This window comes from Branchiostoma lanceolatum, chromosome 5, assembly GCF_035083965.1.
Source record: "Branchiostoma lanceolatum isolate klBraLanc5 chromosome 5, klBraLanc5.hap2, whole genome shotgun sequence".
Taxonomy (NCBI): Eukaryota; Metazoa; Chordata; class Leptocardii; order Amphioxiformes; family Branchiostomatidae; genus Branchiostoma; species Branchiostoma lanceolatum.
In genome coordinates, this window is record NC_089726.1 from 7,681,913 (window position 1) to 7,701,394 (window position 19,482).

At 40.6% G+C, this 19,482-nt stretch overlaps 1 protein-coding gene across 1 annotated transcript in view; it reads right to left on the reverse strand.

Annotated features, from left to right (window-relative positions):
* Nucleotides 1-19,482, reverse strand: part of LOC136435121 (stabilin-2-like) — a 138,308-nt gene that overhangs the window by 10,831 nt on the left and 107,995 nt on the right. The window contains exons 24-52 of the mRNA XM_066428352.1: nucleotides 19,344-19,439; nucleotides 18,736-18,879; nucleotides 18,037-18,173; nucleotides 17,340-17,460; nucleotides 16,942-17,019; nucleotides 16,374-16,484; nucleotides 15,791-15,895; nucleotides 14,579-14,716; nucleotides 12,726-12,854; nucleotides 11,928-11,984; nucleotides 11,699-11,797; nucleotides 11,473-11,515; nucleotides 10,893-11,045; nucleotides 10,461-10,556; nucleotides 10,207-10,252; nucleotides 9,997-10,070; nucleotides 9,587-9,712; nucleotides 9,172-9,245; nucleotides 8,927-9,001; nucleotides 8,489-8,608; nucleotides 8,174-8,221; nucleotides 7,886-7,915; nucleotides 7,507-7,605; nucleotides 6,422-6,568; nucleotides 5,937-6,062; nucleotides 5,321-5,398; nucleotides 5,033-5,092; nucleotides 1,297-1,473; nucleotides 856-939 (exon numbers count right to left, since the gene is read on the reverse strand). Coding sequence (XP_066284449.1) covers nucleotides 856-939; nucleotides 1,297-1,473; nucleotides 5,033-5,092; nucleotides 5,321-5,398; nucleotides 5,937-6,062; nucleotides 6,422-6,568; nucleotides 7,507-7,605; nucleotides 7,886-7,915; nucleotides 8,174-8,221; nucleotides 8,489-8,608; nucleotides 8,927-9,001; nucleotides 9,172-9,245; nucleotides 9,587-9,712; nucleotides 9,997-10,070; nucleotides 10,207-10,252; nucleotides 10,461-10,556; nucleotides 10,893-11,045; nucleotides 11,473-11,515; nucleotides 11,699-11,797; nucleotides 11,928-11,984; nucleotides 12,726-12,854; nucleotides 14,579-14,716; nucleotides 15,791-15,895; nucleotides 16,374-16,484; nucleotides 16,942-17,019; nucleotides 17,340-17,460; nucleotides 18,037-18,173; nucleotides 18,736-18,879; nucleotides 19,344-19,439 — 2,871 coding nt within the window. The remainder of the gene's footprint in view (nucleotides 1-855; nucleotides 940-1,296; nucleotides 1,474-5,032; nucleotides 5,093-5,320; nucleotides 5,399-5,936; nucleotides 6,063-6,421; nucleotides 6,569-7,506; nucleotides 7,606-7,885; nucleotides 7,916-8,173; nucleotides 8,222-8,488; nucleotides 8,609-8,926; nucleotides 9,002-9,171; nucleotides 9,246-9,586; nucleotides 9,713-9,996; nucleotides 10,071-10,206; nucleotides 10,253-10,460; nucleotides 10,557-10,892; nucleotides 11,046-11,472; nucleotides 11,516-11,698; nucleotides 11,798-11,927; nucleotides 11,985-12,725; nucleotides 12,855-14,578; nucleotides 14,717-15,790; nucleotides 15,896-16,373; nucleotides 16,485-16,941; nucleotides 17,020-17,339; nucleotides 17,461-18,036; nucleotides 18,174-18,735; nucleotides 18,880-19,343; nucleotides 19,440-19,482) is intronic.

Below are 19,482 nucleotides of genomic sequence, written 5' to 3' on the forward strand. Positions count from 1 at the left end.
CTGATCGTTCATCATCATGTTGGGCGGGTTGCCCGGACTAAGTCAACCCTCTTCCTCCAGTTGCTACGGTCCGCCATTAAGTGCTCTAGATCTTCAGCCCTCACCCCTACGTCCCCAGCAAGTTAGTCAATGTAGGTCCGTTGGGGTCGCCCGACAATGGAGTGTCTGTGAGTTGGTGTCCAGAGTTGGTTGATCGTTAATAAGTTTTAAAAAGTTTGATAGAATCTGTAATCCAGTCGGCCACCAAAAGTCAAATGTCGTGCCCTTAACACCACCCTGATCAATATAAATGGTCCCTTTAAATTCAAATGGATATGCCCAGCACAAGATATGACATAGGTCAGGCTGTTGGATCACACAAATTTGGCACGCTGCCAGGAGTTACTCATCCATGGCAAACAGAACAACAGGGCCCATTTCTCTATGTTAAACTTTATAGATATGGAGACTTCCATGTTAATTTCTAGCCACCTGGAGGGCTTGGCTTATAGGAGAAAGTAAGAAAAACAGTTTTTTTTCACACATAGCTATCTGTATCTGTAAAGGCTGGTATAACCACCATTCAGTTAACACATCAGTTAACACACGTTGCATGGCAGCAGCTGGTTATATTACACTGAACCACTTATCAACCTAACCTTTGCACGTCTAGCTTCAAGCGTTGTCTGAATCTATCTAATGAGGATGCCCTTACTGTGCTTTTACTGGTATTTTCATAGCCTTCAGTCAGTTTTCACAGCTTTCAAAGTTTCTACCATCAAAACTTCTTGTAAAGATCTTTCATGAGCATCAAACATGAAAAGCTCCATCTTCGTTCTCATATTGATTGATTCAGATGTAAGTCATGACCTGTACCTTCTCCCCCTTGCAGTTGACCTCCACCATGGAACCTTGTAAGGTCCGAAGGTCGTTACTGGTCACCAGGGCCGTGGCAGACAGCTGAAACAGAATCAATTGTCAGGATCAAATAGAAATCTATCTTTGGATATGACCATGACTATATCTTTTTTACATTAGAAGTATCCAAACACTCAGGCTAAATAATACTGTAGTACAGAAACAGAAAACATGGAAAAATGTCAATGGCCATTATTAATCTGAAAATCATTATTGTTATCATATTGGGACTTGACATCTCAAGCGACAGACTTTCCTTGGTGCTGAAAGTGTTGTAGTATATGTTGTATCCTGTTCATTTCTCACTCAGGAAATTACTTAAACTGATTTCCAGGAAGTAGCAGATATTGGCATGGTAGGAAAGGGCTAGTGAATGCCCAGGTGGGAGACTATACCTACCCTTGCATCTCTGATGATATGGTACTTGAGGTACTCAATGAGTTCGTCCCTGTTCTTTGGCTTGAGCAGCTCCTGGTACTTGCGGTTGGGCATGGACTTCAGGGCCACGTCCGTGGGCCAGAACATGGTGATGGGGGTGTGGACAGGGTCGGACACCAGGCTGATTAACCCTGCTGTCTGTAGTGGGATGGGAACAGGAGGGAAGGGATGCATGTATGACATTTTACAGACTCATGGTCTTATGCTACATGTCCAGGATGTCACAGTATCAATTTAACTTAGTTAATTCTAGCATTCCATGGCTGTCTGTTACTAGCTTAGCTGGCTAAGTGTTCCAAAGGTAACTGTTCACAGTCCATAACAGAAAGCCTATCAAAGTGGCTTTTTTTCCTCCAAAAATGTAGGGTGTGCCTGATGTGTATGGAGGGGTCCATACGGAGAATGTGACCCAGGTAGCTTCTCCGACAGTAGAAATCTTGGAAGACAAAAATGTTTACAAACTTCAATATGGTATTCAGCACTGCTTGAACAGACAGATTTCCGCGTTGAAAACCTGTGTATACCTGCTAGGAAATTCCTAATTTCCACGGGTTTCAATGAGTTCCCACAGTGAAAATGCGATGTGTCCCTTTTGGGGAACCTATGCACATCTGTGTAAACGGACCATTTGCGTGTACACTTTGTGTCCTTCGATGTAAACCTTTGCGCACAAGTGTGTAAACGTGTGGACATGTGTGGAAATTACATGTGTCGGCCTTTGTGTGCCATCGAGTGGTGCATAATTTAGCAGTAATTATCGCGTAATTATCACCTAATTATCTCCCCAGTTGGTCTAACCACGCGGCCCGTCCAGACACATCCGGGTACTCCTTCAAAACACCTTTTGTCATTGAAAGTAGCGTCGTTGCTATGCTACTACGCCCGGAACCCCCCCCCCCCCCGGACACCCCCCTGCCCCCTCCCAGCCCCCTGCCTTATACCACCTTGTCATACCGAAAGCACACGGAATCATTGTTCGTAAAGATTGACATTTTATTCACTTAATTAGAGATAAACAACAACCAATACATTCCAGCCGATACATTCTCTCAATTACATACATTTACATTTACACATGCAGTCTTTTAAAACGTTCACAGTTACACACAGACTAAGCTAACAATACCAAGACAAAAGGTGAAAACGTACGAAGTGTCTGAATGAAAATTAACAAAAGAATACAGATACATTTAACATTATTTCGAAACATGTACAAAACTCTAACAAATCTATTAGGTTAACAGCTACATGCATTGATAAGTTCGAATTCTACATGGATTTCAAATGTTGTTGTCTACAATTCTGTCTAACTGCTGCCCTCTAGAGGCAGAAAGTCATCGTTTTCATCGAACTGAGGTAGTCAGGCTGAACTGTCCAGTGGCGCAGTAGTGTCAGGCTAAAACCTAGCCGCACGGTCCGTATGACTCGTCGCTCGTTGCTTTACTGTATCCAGACACGCCGCTGCAATGTCCACATTCTTCATCCGACACGGGTAGAAAAGTCCGGGGCGAAGCCGTAGTCAAAAGTCCGGACTGTCTTGCTTTACCAAGGGTCATTTGTCCACATAACCTCCGTGGCTTTACAAGGAAGTCACAAAGGTAGCTTCCTGTCGCGATGTTCTGTGTTCAAACGCCGTGCATCAGTCTTGTCGTAGAATAGAAACCAGGCTCAAAATAATCCCAGGCAGGAGTCAAATAACCCACGCTAGTATCCAGACACAGAGATAGCAACAACACACATCTGCACATCTCAAATACAAACTGAAAGATTTGAAAATGGTGACAAGAATTTGATTGGTCCCTGCTTTTTAAACCACGTGCTAACCGAGAAATACTATTGGATGTCCCTTTTTTTACTAGAATTTGCATTGACACAGACATAATTACTTGTGAAACACCGTGTATGTCTATTGCATACATTCAGATTTGAGCAGCCTGATTACTAGTTTTTCACAGATTAACAATACCTGCCAAGGACGGTGTTAAAACATGCGGCCGTGTCTTATGAATGACCCTTACCTCTTCCCTCATGACCTCAATGAAAAGCGGCCTGCGTGCCGATTTGAGCTTATCATGAATAAACAAAGGTTCAAACAAACAAAACAAAATGACGACAGCCTGATAAATTAGTAGGTTAACAGTAAAAGTTGCAAGTAAATCGTTCTATCGACGATATAACCGGCGAGGAAATTAGAATACATCAAGTCAAATATATAACATGTCATGTTCCAAAACAACATTTACTAAAAGGCAATGGACGCCATTCAGTGCAAGGTGAACATGTTACATGTATGTGTGTGTGTTTTACGGAGACACGGACCTATGTCGATAATAGTTCGCGTGTGACGTAGTTAATCTTTCTATTAATCAAAGTGATACACATAGCAGTCTAGATTCATGGGACTTGAACGAACATCACAGTCGGTACAGAAAATTAATACAGAAAAATAAGATTTACGTTCAGTTTTTTGTCGCCCTTGTCATAGAAACAAAAGCCCAGACAGCACAATACACATCAAATCGGTGTTTATTTTTGCCACGGGCAAATGACTATTTCATAAAAGCACAGATTCAAATCAACTCGTAGATCATAGACTCAAATACAGAAGATCGCGAATGGTCGATGATAAACTAACTTCGCCGGCTACAGTGAGAATATTTGCTTGCAAGTTGAACCCTCTCTCCGTAGCCGACTCCCTTAGCATACTATTCAATCCTTGATCTTTTTGGCCAATTTCTACTATTATCCCCAGTCATCCTCAGGGCCTTTTAGAGGCTATGTCAATGACGTACGGTCCAGGTTTGGGGATAAGGTTTCGAACCCAAATCACCCGTATATTTTATACCTATGGAGCAGTGACGTGAAACAAGAACTTCGATGTTAGATATCGAGTTCTGTGGTTTAACTTGGGAACAATGATATGCTAATTAAACTCCGCGTGGGTACGTCGTCTTGTCTTTGTCTACAACGTGACTCAGGCTTAGAGTCAGACCAATGGGAGTCAAAATTGCACCAAGAGACGCCAATGTTTGCAATGAAAACGCAAAGCAGGCAATATGCTGGAGTTCTCCTTAATCAACGACTGCGACCCATACGTCAATGTTTATAAGAGTGAAATCATGAGAGCATTCGTTTTGTTTTCAATACAACGCCATGCCACACATTTAATGCGTTATCGTTTGGCACCAGTATTTTAGGCTTTCCCGATTATGTAACGTATTAGACACGTATCAGGGGTTTACACAATGAGGTTTTAAAAAATCATAGGTTTACGTACCCAGGGCAAAAAGTTTAAACAATTACTCAGGCAAGGCGCTCCTTGCTCGAGGTAAATTTTCACGCACTTCACAAGTCTCTATTATCATGGTTAATTATTCCCGGCACGAGATGTTTCCTAAGGTGGGAAACTTTGGACACTTTGTGTGCACTTTTGTGTGCACATGTGTCCAATCTTGGTGACACGGGTGTAGGAAAGCCGTGTACACAGCAAGGAAATGTTGGGTTTCACCATAGTGCCCAAGCTTGCAAACTTGTGGAAATCTTTGTTTCCATGCAGTGCAGTATTATGAATAAGATATTGACAAACATGGGAATGTCTGAACCTTTTCCCTGCTACCTAACCTCTTTAAAAATACAGATTTGGTGCCAAATATTACCTCAGCACAGAGTAAGGTTTACATAAGCCAAAGAAACCTACCTGTAGTGCCCCAATGAACAGATTATACTTGAAGGAAGTTGCTACAACCGTGATGTTGGCCTGTAACAGAATTCATTTAACAATTAAGAACATCCAACAACAAGAGTGCAACAAATAAAACAAGTCCTTCGTCCACACAACGCACTGTCATATGAAAATGTGCATGGCAAGCCAAAAGCAAGGGTGGAAATGTTTTCAAATGGCTGTCATCCATGGCTGCATAAAAACACAAATGGGATGTAGGCAAGCAAGCAAACCAACGCGGAAAGAGGCAAAAATCATAGTTACTACTAAGTCTGTCCTTGTCCATGGGTCTGTCTCCTGTGAGTCCCAGGTATTGTCTCTTGGTGCTACATAGGAAGTGTTCTGTAGTACAGAGGTTTCATAGAAAACATGGTGACACACACGCAGCTACCACTACACACATACACAGAAAGTTTCTCATTTTGTCTACATTCTCTTAGAGGGTATCACCACCTAAGCCTTCACTTGAGTACTATGGGATTTCATGTAACTGTTGTGTTAAGCATTTATAGAATTTCAAACTATGACAAAAGTATTGTCTCAATTCAATTCCATGGAACAGTTACACAAAGTGAAGGCAAATCAGCACCAAGACTAGATGGGTCCTTTCCTTGGTGCTGAAAGTGTTGTTATTATTTCCCCATATTAGCAGAAGGGACAATGACTTAAACTGATTTGTGTCTAGTAGTGGAATGCGACAAATATTGGCATATTGATAGAATAGATAGTACAATCAAGCAACTTCCTTTTCAGAAAACAGCTTTTTGAAAAAAATGCACAATTTCCAATGTGTCATCTCATTTACTCTTAGTTCTGATTTTCAGTTATTGACAAAGTACTAACTACTTGTAAATAGATGAACTAGTCCACTGTTACTTACGACCAAGTCCTCAAAAGACTGCATGTTGGGGGGTGTCAGGACACTGTCGATGTAGTGTATCACACCGTTGGATGTCTCATGGTCCAGTCTGTTAATGTGAGTGTCCCCGTTTAACAGCAACCCCGTCTGAAAAACAAAACATTTCCTTTGTACTGGACAATATCTTATATATCATACGAATGTCCACTATATGAATTACATGTAAGAGAAAAATAAATGAGGGCTTGCAAACAGCAAGTATGTCAAGATATCACAACTAAGCCCTGAGTACAGTTCTTACGCCAGGGAAGTAAGGCACAGGTCCTGTGGTTGTGAGGAGCCACACCCCAAGCCAATTCAAGATCCAATCACACTAATCAATGAGAGTAGGGGTCCATTCTGGTGTGAGTGGTTCATAAACCTTGCAGCTTGGGTTGATAGTCACCTGTAATGTCAATTCTTTAACATATGTGGTGAATCTCAATAGATAGAAAACCTGAGCTTACCTGAGTGAGACTGAGTTTGATGAGGTCTCCTTGCAGGGTGCGCAGGCTGTCCTGTTTCTCCATCTTGTGGGACATCAGCTGCACACAGCCGATCATGTGGTACTGCAGCACCTGGTGCAGCATGCCGTTGCGTCTCCACTTCAGCACCTGGGGCGGGGGGCAGTGACACAAGTTACAGATCCAGTTCAAAGCTGCATCTTTAGCACGACTAGTACAACATGCTACCTCCCTATGAAGTTAACTCCAATATAGGATAGTTGCAGAGTACCTAAACAGAACCAATGCAAAGAAAAAGGAAACATGTAGACTACCAGCAGTAGCAGTTTAGATCAAGGCTGCCATTCAACATCTTTCTGTGCTTGGACTTTCAGCAATGAAAGGACAAGTAAGAACAAGTGCCTGGGTGCGGACAGTACATTGTACAGACCAACATCTTTAGCTTGTGACAATCTAATCATCAAATGGATAAGAACAGTACTAAAAGACTTCCGGGAGGTTGGCCTCTGCTGGGAAGGAGCAAAAGTCATAGCAATGCCCCAGTCAGACAAAAGGTACAGTAGTGGATGCTACCTGAAACAAATGACCATTTTCAATATCTATCCAGTTGCTTGAGTAACTGCTGTCTTATTCATATTACCTTGGTGTTTAACATTCATCAACATGGCCCTAGAAATGGATTTGGCAAACTGGTCCAGCTTGTCCTCAGTCTAGAATACATTGTAAGTCTAAGTAAGACCTTTCAGTCTTACAGTTTACATGCCTTTATTAAACTATTGCTATGAGATCAATACCACATGGAGCAGTCTTTGGCAGACAAGACTATCACTGTTACATCAGTGGGTACCTATGACTTTGATGGATGGCTTTAATGGTCAATAGCTTCAAACTATGAAATGAAAGGACAAGAGAGGACAAGGCCTTTCCAAGATCTCTCCCCTCACCAAGTAAAGCCGAAAATTGATGACCTCTTTGGGAAATTAACAATTTATCAAAAGAGGTCATATGAGGTAGCCGTGAATAATCAATGCCTTGTCCTTGGAAGAGACTGTCCGTTGTAGTATATCTATGTGCCTGTGAGGTCCTACCTGTCCAGGGGTGTCCTGTTGCAGTTTCATGAAGGCCCGAGTGGTGGGAGCGAACACGGTGAAGGGGCCTGCCCCAACCAGCTGGTGAGAGTTGGTAGACTAGGGGAAGAATGTTACAAGGTTTAAATCATGGCAATGACACAAAAATTGCTGCTGATTATGGTATGATATCTCACTGTGTGCCAAAGATTCCTAAAATGGTACAGATGTCTAGTTAAGAATATCAAAATCAAGCTGTTAGTCCATCATTACTTTAAAGTGTGTTCTTGATTTTTGCTTAGCAAAGGGGTCCCATATCAATTTGTTGACTTATTGAATACCCAGTATGGAAACTGGGTATTCATGATGGAAACTGAAATTGGTTTATTGGTCGGTATACCTGAGTCCCGAGTGATGGCTTAAAAAACTCCTGAAGCGGCCATAAATGTAAAATACATATTGTTAGGATAATATGCAGTCATGTACGCTGTGCAATGGCTTACTAGTATGTGTTAGATAAAATTCAACATGCAATTGGCATCAAGACGGTGAGACCACAAGTGAAGTTACCAAACTGCAAAGGTATAATAAATTTAAGTGCAGTATAAAGATTTAAATACTTCAGCTGAGATGGTATGATTCAGTGAAATATGACACAACAGGTCAAGTTTCCACAATAATTCCTTACCTGAAGGAGGGAATAGAAAAGACTTGTGTTGGGGTTCAACCCTAGTTCCTGTTAAGGCAAAGAGAAAGAGAGACCGTTATCACCACTTGCAGGCATACATTTGTACTTTAAGCAGCAAGAAGACCAGATTGCATCCCGTCTGTCTAACAGACTAACAACTTATAAGGATGCTGGAGGCAATTTGTAGTAAGTGAAAAAGTTAGTGTTTTCTAGCAAAATGTTGAATCATGATCATATTGGCTTTACAAAAGCTAGTGTCGGAAGGAAATTCTCATCGAAGATTTTAGTGTTTTTTCTGGATCCATCAGAACAGACCTGTCCGATGTTCCCCGTGCAGGTTATGCCGTCTCCGATGTAGTTATCCTGACATATACACTCCCTCTCGTTGGGACCTGTGTGGTTACAGACTGCAAAACCACTGCAGCCTCCGTTGTTCTACAGAAGGGAAAAGAACAGCAACGATATTAGCAAATTGTCTTAATCAAACTCTGGCTACCAGTTTCCCTGAGTATTGCATGCACTTGAAACTCATGATACTACATGTGCGTGTATTCAACAGATTTCATGCACAGATGAATTCTCTCTTGGTTCAATTCTTTTATACATGTTAGTGTATGACAATTTTCCATTAAAGTTTAAATCACCAATGTCCTCAGCAATCCGTAGGTCAATGGCACAAAGTCTTAAAAGATTACAGTAATTGATTAACATTGACTAATGGCTGAGTTTTCTATCCTTGTACTATTTCCTTACCGTTGTACAGGGGTTGACTGCCCTGCAGCTTCTCTCACCATCACCCTCATAACCACTCTGGCAGTGACATACTCTCTGGAAAACAGGACAACAGTTTGAATGGAATTTTTGCATACACAATTGTCACAAGTATAACAGACGGAAATGGTACAGAACTGCAATCTCAAGTGTGGTAAAATTGCAAGTTTTTTTTTTGAATTTGAGACAAGCAGCAGAGTATGGCACATGACATTGTGTAATCTTACCATGTTAGGGCCAGTGTGAAGACAGACAGCATTCTCATGGCAGTCACCATTATCACTCTGGCATGGGTCAATCTCTGTGGAAAGCAACATAAAAACATGTAGCATTTGATTTTTCAATGACAGATATTTGCAAGAAACATCAGAAAAAAAGAAAGGCATTTTGAGCTCTGCAGCTGCATGTAAAATTAAATCCTACAACCATTACCTTTCAAAGTTTCTACTAGTGTTCTACAATTAACAGAGCTTATGTGCCAATACTACACAGGATCATCGTGTAATTATAAGTGTGATCATCAGTTTTTTTTTACTCTTATACGTGACCCCTTCCCTCCACTACAACCTTGTTGAAAAGCGACCGTGTGGGCCGAACAAGCATTTCGAAGTGAAATAAAGGCTTTGACTTGACTTGACTCACCCAGACAGATGACACCGTCCCCTGTGTATCCATCCAGGCAGGAACACTTCCTGTTGCCGGGCGTAGTCCTCATGCACTGGGCATGCTCAGAACAGCCACCATTGCTCACCTCACAAGGGTTGATCACTATGGAGCAAAGAAGGTCAATTCATTTTCAATACTCAGCAAATAGGTAAGGGGCCAGTACCTGGCTTGAGCACATGAGCAGGTACATGTAGGTAATTGCAAGGAAACCTAGACAGATGTACATGTATATCTAACCCTGGCAAGATGGGTAACAACAGATGATAAACCAGATAGTGAATGAGAGAGCAAAACACTTGGTTCCAAAATAATGACATCAATAGATATCAGGGAAGCAAGCTTGAATAACACATAGCTTCCAAACGACATCTTGAATTTTTCCTGACCTGAACACTGTTGTCCAGTCCCTGTGAACCCTGCAGCACAGATACAGCGAGCATAATCTCCAGATCCAACACAGCTGGAACGAAAAAGGGATGAGAATCTTCATTATAGAAGTCTTGAGTATGTTTCATACCTTAAAATACATGTACATCAGAAACATTGCAAAGCATCGGAAGCAAGAAGTACAAACGATAGTCGACTGCTTTACTTACTTTGCACTTGAGTGGCAGGTCCCAGCACACTGGTCGTCGGTGATAGCTGTTATCATAAAGGACAATAGGTTAAAAGTTTGAAATTGTTAACATTTGGCCTCTTAAATTGACTTCTTTTTCTCAACAAGACAACTCACAAATAGGTTATAAAAGTATCTATGAATAAAAATGCACAATGTTTTTAGATATCACAATTTACAGGTTGTAGGTAGTTGGCTGTATGATTCACAGCCGGAAGTTGGGTGTAGACCTACCTTCGTCACAGTGAGGTCCTCTCCACCCAACATTACAGGTGCAGCTTCCGTCTCCCTTCACACCTTCATTACAGGTGCCGTTCATACAGGTGCACACTACAGGAAAGAAGCCACATATGGTGAACATCATAATGTGTCATATATATAAAAGAGACATGTCTGTACTTCTCTTGAGAATGTAGATAGATATATTTTTAAAAATTGACCAGGAAAATCTCTAGATCAAAAATCATACATTTCGTACACACATTTCTATGACTTGAAAGAACTACTACATGTATCCTTCTTTGTTCTTGGTTTTGATATTTTGAGATTCTGTAGAAGTCTTAAAGATAAGCTTATCACAAAGCGAAAAACCTGGTGTTTTGTGACACAGTCACTTTGATAAAGCTCTGTTGATGATAAGAACATCTCTATAGAGACATGACCTACCCTGTCCACAGTCCTCCCCATATCTGCCTGGTATGCAGTCCTCACAGGCCGTGCCACCAAAGTTGGGCTGACACTTGCACTCTCCCGTCCCCTCCAGCCCATCCACACATTCACCATTGCCATAGCAGGGGTCATCTACTGGCCCTGGGCATGCTGAAGGAAATCAAGATAGAATCCATCTGTCATCTCTGATGTCATCATCATCATTATCATCAACAGGTTCCAGCTTAATACTGTTTGATATCAATGTCTCTATATACACATTAGTACATGTTTTGTGTTACATTTCTGGAACTTGTTATTTTTGCTTATGCTGCAAACCCTTTCACAGTACATTGTGTTCTTTGTTTTCAAGCGTGAGTCAATGATATTGAAGAACATGTACATATACTTCTAAGATGGTTTTGACATGGTGCTGCAATTACGTCTTTACCTCCGACAATCCACACCATTTCGGGAAGCATTTTGATTCAAAAAGACTTGACCCCAAACTTTCTTTTTAAATACCACTGTGATTTCAGTAAGAACATTTATTACACAAAACAATGTTTTGTTGTGAGCTGCTGAGTGTGCAACTTACCTGCACACTGCATGCCATAGTAGCCACTGCAGCACTGCCTACTCTGTAATGGCAGAAAAAAACACACAAAAATTGTCAATACACGTAGATATTCTACTGTATGTCTCCTTCCAAATATCTAAACATGGATAAATATGCAACTTTGGGGAGCAACATGTACATGTCTTGTTCAATAAACATCTTTAACAGTTAGTAAAAAAATGAGAAACAAAAATTCCAGACTTACAAATGTTGTCCTGACACAAGTGGCAGAGCAGCCGAGAGACCTCCTGGCTACCCCGAACACGATGTGTACGTAGATGCAGTTGGACACCCGTGGCCTTTTCTGAGGAGAAACAGAGACGAATCTTGAGCGGAAATCAAAATACAGAGCAAACAATAGTACACCTCCAGCCTCTGCCCGAGGTGTTGCCTAAAACTAAAAGTGAAATTTCCAAATTTGCATCAAGACGTACCAGTGGCTTAGTTCCTGGTGGACACACGGGTGGATACTGGCAGCTGTAGCAGTTACCCTGGAAATACAGAGAAGTTCTGTGTCAATCTACAGTTCAGTTCTATTTTATCCTTAATACATATTAGCATATTAACTCTGGAATTCTTTTCTGTAGTTCTGAACAACATTTTATTTAAGTTGAATAGAGATCAATATATTTTGAGTAATGATTGCATAGTGAAGATTTTAAAATGTCTCAATTAATTAGTTTTAAAAATGTTTCAATCAGTTCAATAATCAATGTAAATGTCAGAGCAATTCAGGGTCTAATGAAGGGAACCCTGCTAGTCTGTACAGATATAAGTACTTAGCTTGAAAGTTCAGATATAAGTACTGAATAAAAAACATCATTATCTATAATTCAATTGATTCCATTTCCAACAGTACTCTACCTGGATGTGTAGTCTTATAGTCTTAAGTTAAAACTTCTCTACACATAGATGTACAATCAAGAAATAAAGAATATCTAGTATACAAAAAGCTACAGTGAACACCTGTATGGCCTGTTACATCTAACTTTTGCACATGCCTGTTACACCTAACTTTTGCACATCTGACTGCAACCGTTCATTAAAGCTTTCTAGTGAGGATATGTATATAGAATCTAGGAGCTATCTATAAAGAATATGATGACAACAAGTTCCAGTCTACTATGGTTCTCGGTAAATACTAATTTTTGAACACATAAATCCTTGGACAAATATGTTGATACACATAAAGAATATCTGGATTAAAAGCTACAGTGAACACCTGTACGCACCTGTATGGTAGTGGTGATGTTGGAGTCACACCGGTTCCTGCGCACCCTGAGCACCGTGCCCATCCCGTGGACCACGCCCCCGTGAGTCAGCATGTCGGGACTGGCCACTGGCTCCCTGTTCACCAGCAGCTGAAACAAACAAGCCCACATTATGGACAAATCAAACAACCAACTTGCAAGAGTCAACTACAGTTTTGTATGTAGCAAGTCAATTTTGACCATCTTTAAATATCAAGAAATTGGAGGAATACCTGACACACAATTATAACAGAAATTTTCAGTAGATTCTATTTTAGAAATACATGTATCTGAAACAAAATCACAAATTTTCCTGCTTTAAGAATTCAACACCATTTGGCCTACTTACATGTACATGTATACAAGACATCAAGACATACAACTGCACTGACTTAAATGGAAAATACAATAGCTTATAACAATACTTTTGACTTATGTTCACTTGACTGCCCAATATACTACATTTTATCATAGATCAAAAATTACATGAAACACCTTACTTTAAGTTAAGTTACTCTCCAAGCAGAGGATGGGTTCCGGGAGGTTTTTGACATGCTTTTAGGCGTTTTTGTCGGGCTTTCTACTTTGTCACCTTTTTTTTGTTTCAGAGGTTGGGTTGGCGAAACAAAAAAAATATTACAAAGTAGAAAGCCGACAGAAACGCCTAAAAACACATCAAAAACCTGCCGGAACCCCTCCTCTGCTTGGAGAGTAACTTTAAGATCACCAGAGACAATCTCACAAGAAGAAACTATCTTACAGATGTCATTGTAAGTTTGCAAGCCTTACACTAGGGAGACTTTCCCCTATTCAGCTTATTTTTTGCTGCAATGCGGTTCCTGTCTAACTGCCAAATCATACAGCCCTACATCATGTCAGTGCCATTGGCAGGAAATTGCCCATTTAACCACCAGTACAGACCCTTCCGCTGCAGCACGTGAAGAAATGTAATTACAGGAAGTTTTTACGACGGGGGTGATCTTGTGCCAGGACATGTGTTGACTGATAAAGGCAATAACCGTACTTCACGACCGGACAAGATCGTAAAAATTTAACCAAGACCGCTGTTTGAAAGTAATAAAGTCATGACTTGTCTGCAGAGGTTTCATCAGATTCAGGTATGACTGATCACCGGAAAACATTCCAACATACATTTGCCTTCACTGGGTCATGGTTGTTAACAGTGAAACTTTGTCTGTTTTTGTTTGTACAGGAATGTGTGAGGCCTACTTTTATGGCAAGCCCTTTGTAATAGCCACAGGCTAATTGGGCAGTCCTGGCTGTGTGTCCTGAACAGCCAAACCAATAAATAAATGCAGGAAGTGTTGACTGATAAAGGTAATAACTATACCTTATAACCTGACAAGATCGTACAAATTTCACCAAGACGGTTGTTTGAAAGTAATAAAGTCATGGCAGAAGTTTTTTCAGATTCCAAGTGCCATCTTCCACAAGGTCAAGATTGCTAAATGCCTAACTTTTTCTGTCATTTAAAAAAACAATTTGTAACGAGATTGTTTACCAATTTTGGCCACAATATGATAAGATCTTCAAACTTTATGACAAAAGAGAAATTCAGTTTTTTGTCTTGCTTTCAATAAGAAAGATCTATGGGCAAGGTTTTATCAACTTAAACCATGAAACTAAATTCATTCAAAAGGAAAATACAATACCCAAATTACCATTCTGTTCAACCCATTCCCTTCACCATTCAAGCCGTAATGTATACTGTAATACGCAATCTTACGACAACATACAAACACATTCTGCTTAAAATCCACCATGAACACATCCGGAATAAATACTTATGTCCACCCGTCACCTAGTCAATGCACCTTATTACCACTGTGGGCGAATCCTATCTGGTAGTTATGGCCCAGGGACGTGGCAAAGTGCTGTCCGTCGATGATTCTGTCAGAGGTCAGGACCAGGCCGGTCACGATATGGTACCTCAGGATGCTGTGGGAGATGGCCTGGGAGGAGGAGGAGGAAGAATCATGGCACATTAAGGATACAAATCTACTCCCCTGTTGTAGAATTGCTGGAAGCTCATGATGTCATTTCTTCGTTGATACAAAAATCAATGTTGAGGCAAAAGTTGCACAGCCACAGATGTACAACATTCCATCACAAATACAACATAAGACGAAGGAAGAATCATGGTACATTTACGAGACAAATCTACTCCTGATGTAGAATAGCTGGAGGCTTGTTACATGTAAATGAAAATGGAGGCGTTTGTTTGGGTGTCTTTTGTGTTTACAATTTGTGTCTCCGAAAATCTGTGGTCAGCGTAACTTAAGAAGGTATACATGGTTGGATTGTGATATTTGGTATGTGGGTAGGTCTTGTTGTTAGATGCAGCAGATGTAGAAGAGCTGAAGATGTAACATATTGATGTATTCTAAACCCATACTATACACTCTTGTATTAGGTAGATTAGCCCTTAGATATATAGAACTGTAGTTATGTACCAGCCATACTTTGTACCTTGTACAATTGTTGTGCAATAAAGTTATCATATCATGTAATGTAACAGTTACTACAGTTTCACCTGAACTAAATGGCACCATACATTAAGATGTAAATTATAAACTGATAACACAGGCCAGTTTAGACACCAGGAAATTTGATTGATTTTAAGCCTGGGAGGAAAGAAGGAAGAAACATAGCACACATAAGATAAACTTCACCTCCCCCTGATGTAGAATTGCTGGAATCTTATGATGTTATTTCTTCATGATACAAAAATCAATGTAGAGGCAACAGCAACAGTATTCCATCACACATACAACATAAATTCTGGTAAAGCTACATGAAGTTTTACACAGTACAGTTTATTGAACATGAAACTAAGAGATTCTTTCTATATTACGCTATCTACATGTAGTTATAACTTTCATAAACAAGATGTATAGATATCCCAAGATCAGATGTCAAATGGAACAGTTGTCTAATATCTTATCCAAATATGTTTTTATTAATCAAAGGTGGAGTTATTTGTCTTCCTATCCTACCATTCAGTGCTGGCAATATTTCTTACGTACCCTTGGATCTGTTCCATTGCGAGTGAAAGCGAGGACTGCAGCATTGTTAGGTGCAAACAGAGTGTACGGTCCCACAGTCTCCAACTGTTCTAGTAAACCATCTTCCTGTAAAAGTAGAGAATCAGGTTGACATACATACATGTAATTATTTTCTTAAGACTATCCCTTGGAACAAATACTTCAAGGATAAAAAAGCTGGATGCAATATAAATGATTAGTAAAGGCACAAGGAATTTCCCTACATGTTCGTCTAGTTATGTTGCACAAGAAAACAAATAAGGCTTGCAAACAAACATATGTAGAGACTCCTATGAAATTACAAACCATGGCATTACACAGTCAAAGCTGCCCAAGAAGACCACCCAGGGACCGATAAAATCTGGTCTATGTGAACAGGTGGTCATTATAGACTGGGCTCTTAATGCTTGAGCCTATGGGAAAAATTACATGTACATGTATCTCACGGACCAAAAAAAGGTAGTCACATTGGCCAGGTGATTCTTATGTATAGGCAGTCACTTGTACAGGTTTGACTGTATAACCTGGAGAGATGAAGAGTAGAGTATAAGGTCTCCACACTTACAGATAGATAATGGGAAAATAAAGAGTAGTCCGTCAGCCCCTCCATAAGCTCACTCAGTGGAGGCCTCGGTGGTGCCAGAGTGGGCAGTACTGACTCTGGTGGAAGCAACACCTGTGAACAGAAAACATTCATATAAACTCACAACCTCTTGGGAACAACAGACATTTGATAACGTTTGTAACATTTTACCGCAAACCTTATACCTCTCGACATACAAATGCTTTGCAATAAGTTAAATTCTATGTGATTTGAGGTAATTGTTGTAGACTAAAATAGTTGACCATCTTGTTATGCACATTTGTATTTCCTAAATTCGCCAGAACTTATAATATTGATACTGCGGCAGTGCCGTACATGTATGTCAATGGAGAATGGTGGTAGCATATCTCAATTAAACTAGCAAACCAGTCCTGTACAATATAGACTGCATTGCAGGAAAGAAGCAGCTGTAGGGATTAAACATACAATCCCTACAGAAACCATAGCTGTCTTAGAGGGTGATTTCTAGCCAATTACTTTCAAGAATCCAGACATTGCAACATACCATAATAAACACTGGAGTTCCTACCTGTTCTATGACATGAATGATTCCGTTGGAGGCCAAACTTTCGTTTCCGATGATTTTTGAGCCTCCCACAAGTAAATACTGCAAGAAAATCATCAAGACTTATGAATGTTTTTTGTACATCTGGTAAGAGCTTGAACTGAAAGGATCCAACAGAATTGTTAAATGTGATCTTAAGTCTTGCACAAAGCTGATTCTGACAATTAAAGAAATATCTCAAAGAGTAAGAGTCTTTAATAGACAATTAACAACAGGCAAAAATTACTATGTTAACAGTTTTCATACCTAGCTATCCCCGCTAACTCATCACACCATGAACATATGGTCTGTCTTGCACTGTGAACACCCTAAATGTATCCTTGCAGTATACAGGCACATATACCCTTGAATAGATTACTTACCCCATCATCTTGTGTGAGTGACAGCATGGTGCCCAGGAGGAGGGTTGGCAGCGGCTGGGACTGATCCAGGAAGTACAGAGTCAGGTTATCGAACGTCAGGCTGCTGTTGGCTGTGTGGTACCTGTATTGTCATCAAACAATAATGCAGTGTGAAAATAAGTCATGTTTCTATATATAGCCTACTGAACAGCCTCTTTTTGAGGGGTGATACAGTAGTTGTTTGCAAGACAAAGAGGAGTGAACTACATGTATGTGGACAAGTACAAAATAAGTTTTAAACTGGAGCCGGGCATACCCTGGGTACAGTAATAAGGAAGTGCTCCCCACTGTGACCTTTCCAGGAGTTTGAGGGGTGTCAATTCCCCATAACTACATGAACACATAGAATCCCAGACTGTCTATAAGCTGCAATAATCACTTTCATATACTCATTATACTGTGAGGTAAGGCTATACAATGGAAAATATCGTAGCTGCTGTACATGTTCATCTGAGAGATAAGCTCAAAAGCTGTGACCTAGAATCACAGGAGAAACGTTTCCAAGCTGAAATCAACAGATGAAACAAGTTCTGACTGAAACTCCTTTTCAAAGCTACTGAAACTCAAATGTGCAAGGACCAGTGCATGCATATAATGAATTGGTTTGAAAAAAAGATTGTCAAAATTGGGAGAAAATGAAACTAATCTGTTTCCCTACTTGATGAGGAACGGGATGTTGTCGATCTCCCACCACCTGGACTTGACTTCTTCCGACAGCTTGAGGAAGGCGTCGTCGGTTGGAGCAAACACTGTTCTCATCACAGGGCCAGAAAATAGGTTCTGCAGGCCAGCTGTCTACAACAGGAACAGCACAGGGTTGTTAGGCATGCTGTCTACAACAGGAACAGCACAGGGTTGTTAGGCATGTTGTCAACAGTCTGAAGGGAACTTTTTGCATGCTATGGGCCACTTTTAATTAGTTGTTTAATCTTTTCCCTGCTGCCAAAACTCTGCTTCGGTCCATAAATTAGGCTGTTGAAGACAACTCATTTCAACACAAATAAAGGCTAGTCTGTAGGTTATCAGTATTTCTAAGACCATTTTATATCTAGTCTATCAGCACTCCCATACTTAGCCTGAGTGTCATTCTGTTTCGTTCCAGGCTCTACCTCCACCAAACAGTAGGTAAAGGTAGAGCCTGAAACTAACAAGGATGACACTCAGGCTATCCCATACATGTACTTGTGAGGGAGCCATCCTATATAGCCCTGTTAAACTACAATTCATGTATACACTAGGATGGCACAAAGGCTAACAGTGAGTAGGGACTTGCTACCTTTTGCATTCAAGCAACATTATAACATTTAGTAAAGAAGTAACAGGAAAGTAAAGGGCAGAAATGAGCCCATGGCCTTACAGCAATGAGATTACTGAAGGTGGACAGTTCCGGTCGACCTGTCAGCTCCACCAGCAGGGTGCCGTAACATCTGCGCCCGTCCCCGATGTATCCGTCCACACAGGTGCAGTTGTTTGTCCCCGGGCCTGTCTGCGTACACACGGCCTGCAAACAGCAATGCAAAAACTCAATGTATGTTATCAACCTATAGTCAATGTTTTCCTGCCTTTGGATCACTCATTACAGTCTTGTCTTGTCTAGTCCATCCATGTTGTTAATCTCCCAGCTGAAGTACCCTTTTGGTACGAAAAGTTTCAGGACGAGGTAGCAAGGTTTTGAGAAGAAGAAAAAATCTGTCTTCATACATTTAGAATGAAAATTGCTGACCTTCCTGATATAGCAGCTTCCTACAAACAAGAATACTCCTCAATCAAAGCCAAACACCACACTTTCTTAAGAATGATCCTATACTCTCTCCAGGCACATGTATGTCAATAACACCTTCTGACATGCAGTTTAAAATACAACTTCTTCTGATTTGATGCCAGTCCCCTACATGTACATGTACATGCATTTCACTTACTTTCTAATAATGGTATAGGCTCAATTAAAACATTTTGGAGCCTTACCTGACTGTGACATCCACCAAAGCTCTCCAGACAGGGGTTGATGGGCGTGCATGTTTTCCCATCGCCACGGAAACCTTTCATACACCTACAGTCATTCTGGTGGGGGACAGAGACAAAGAAAATTGCAAACATACTTATC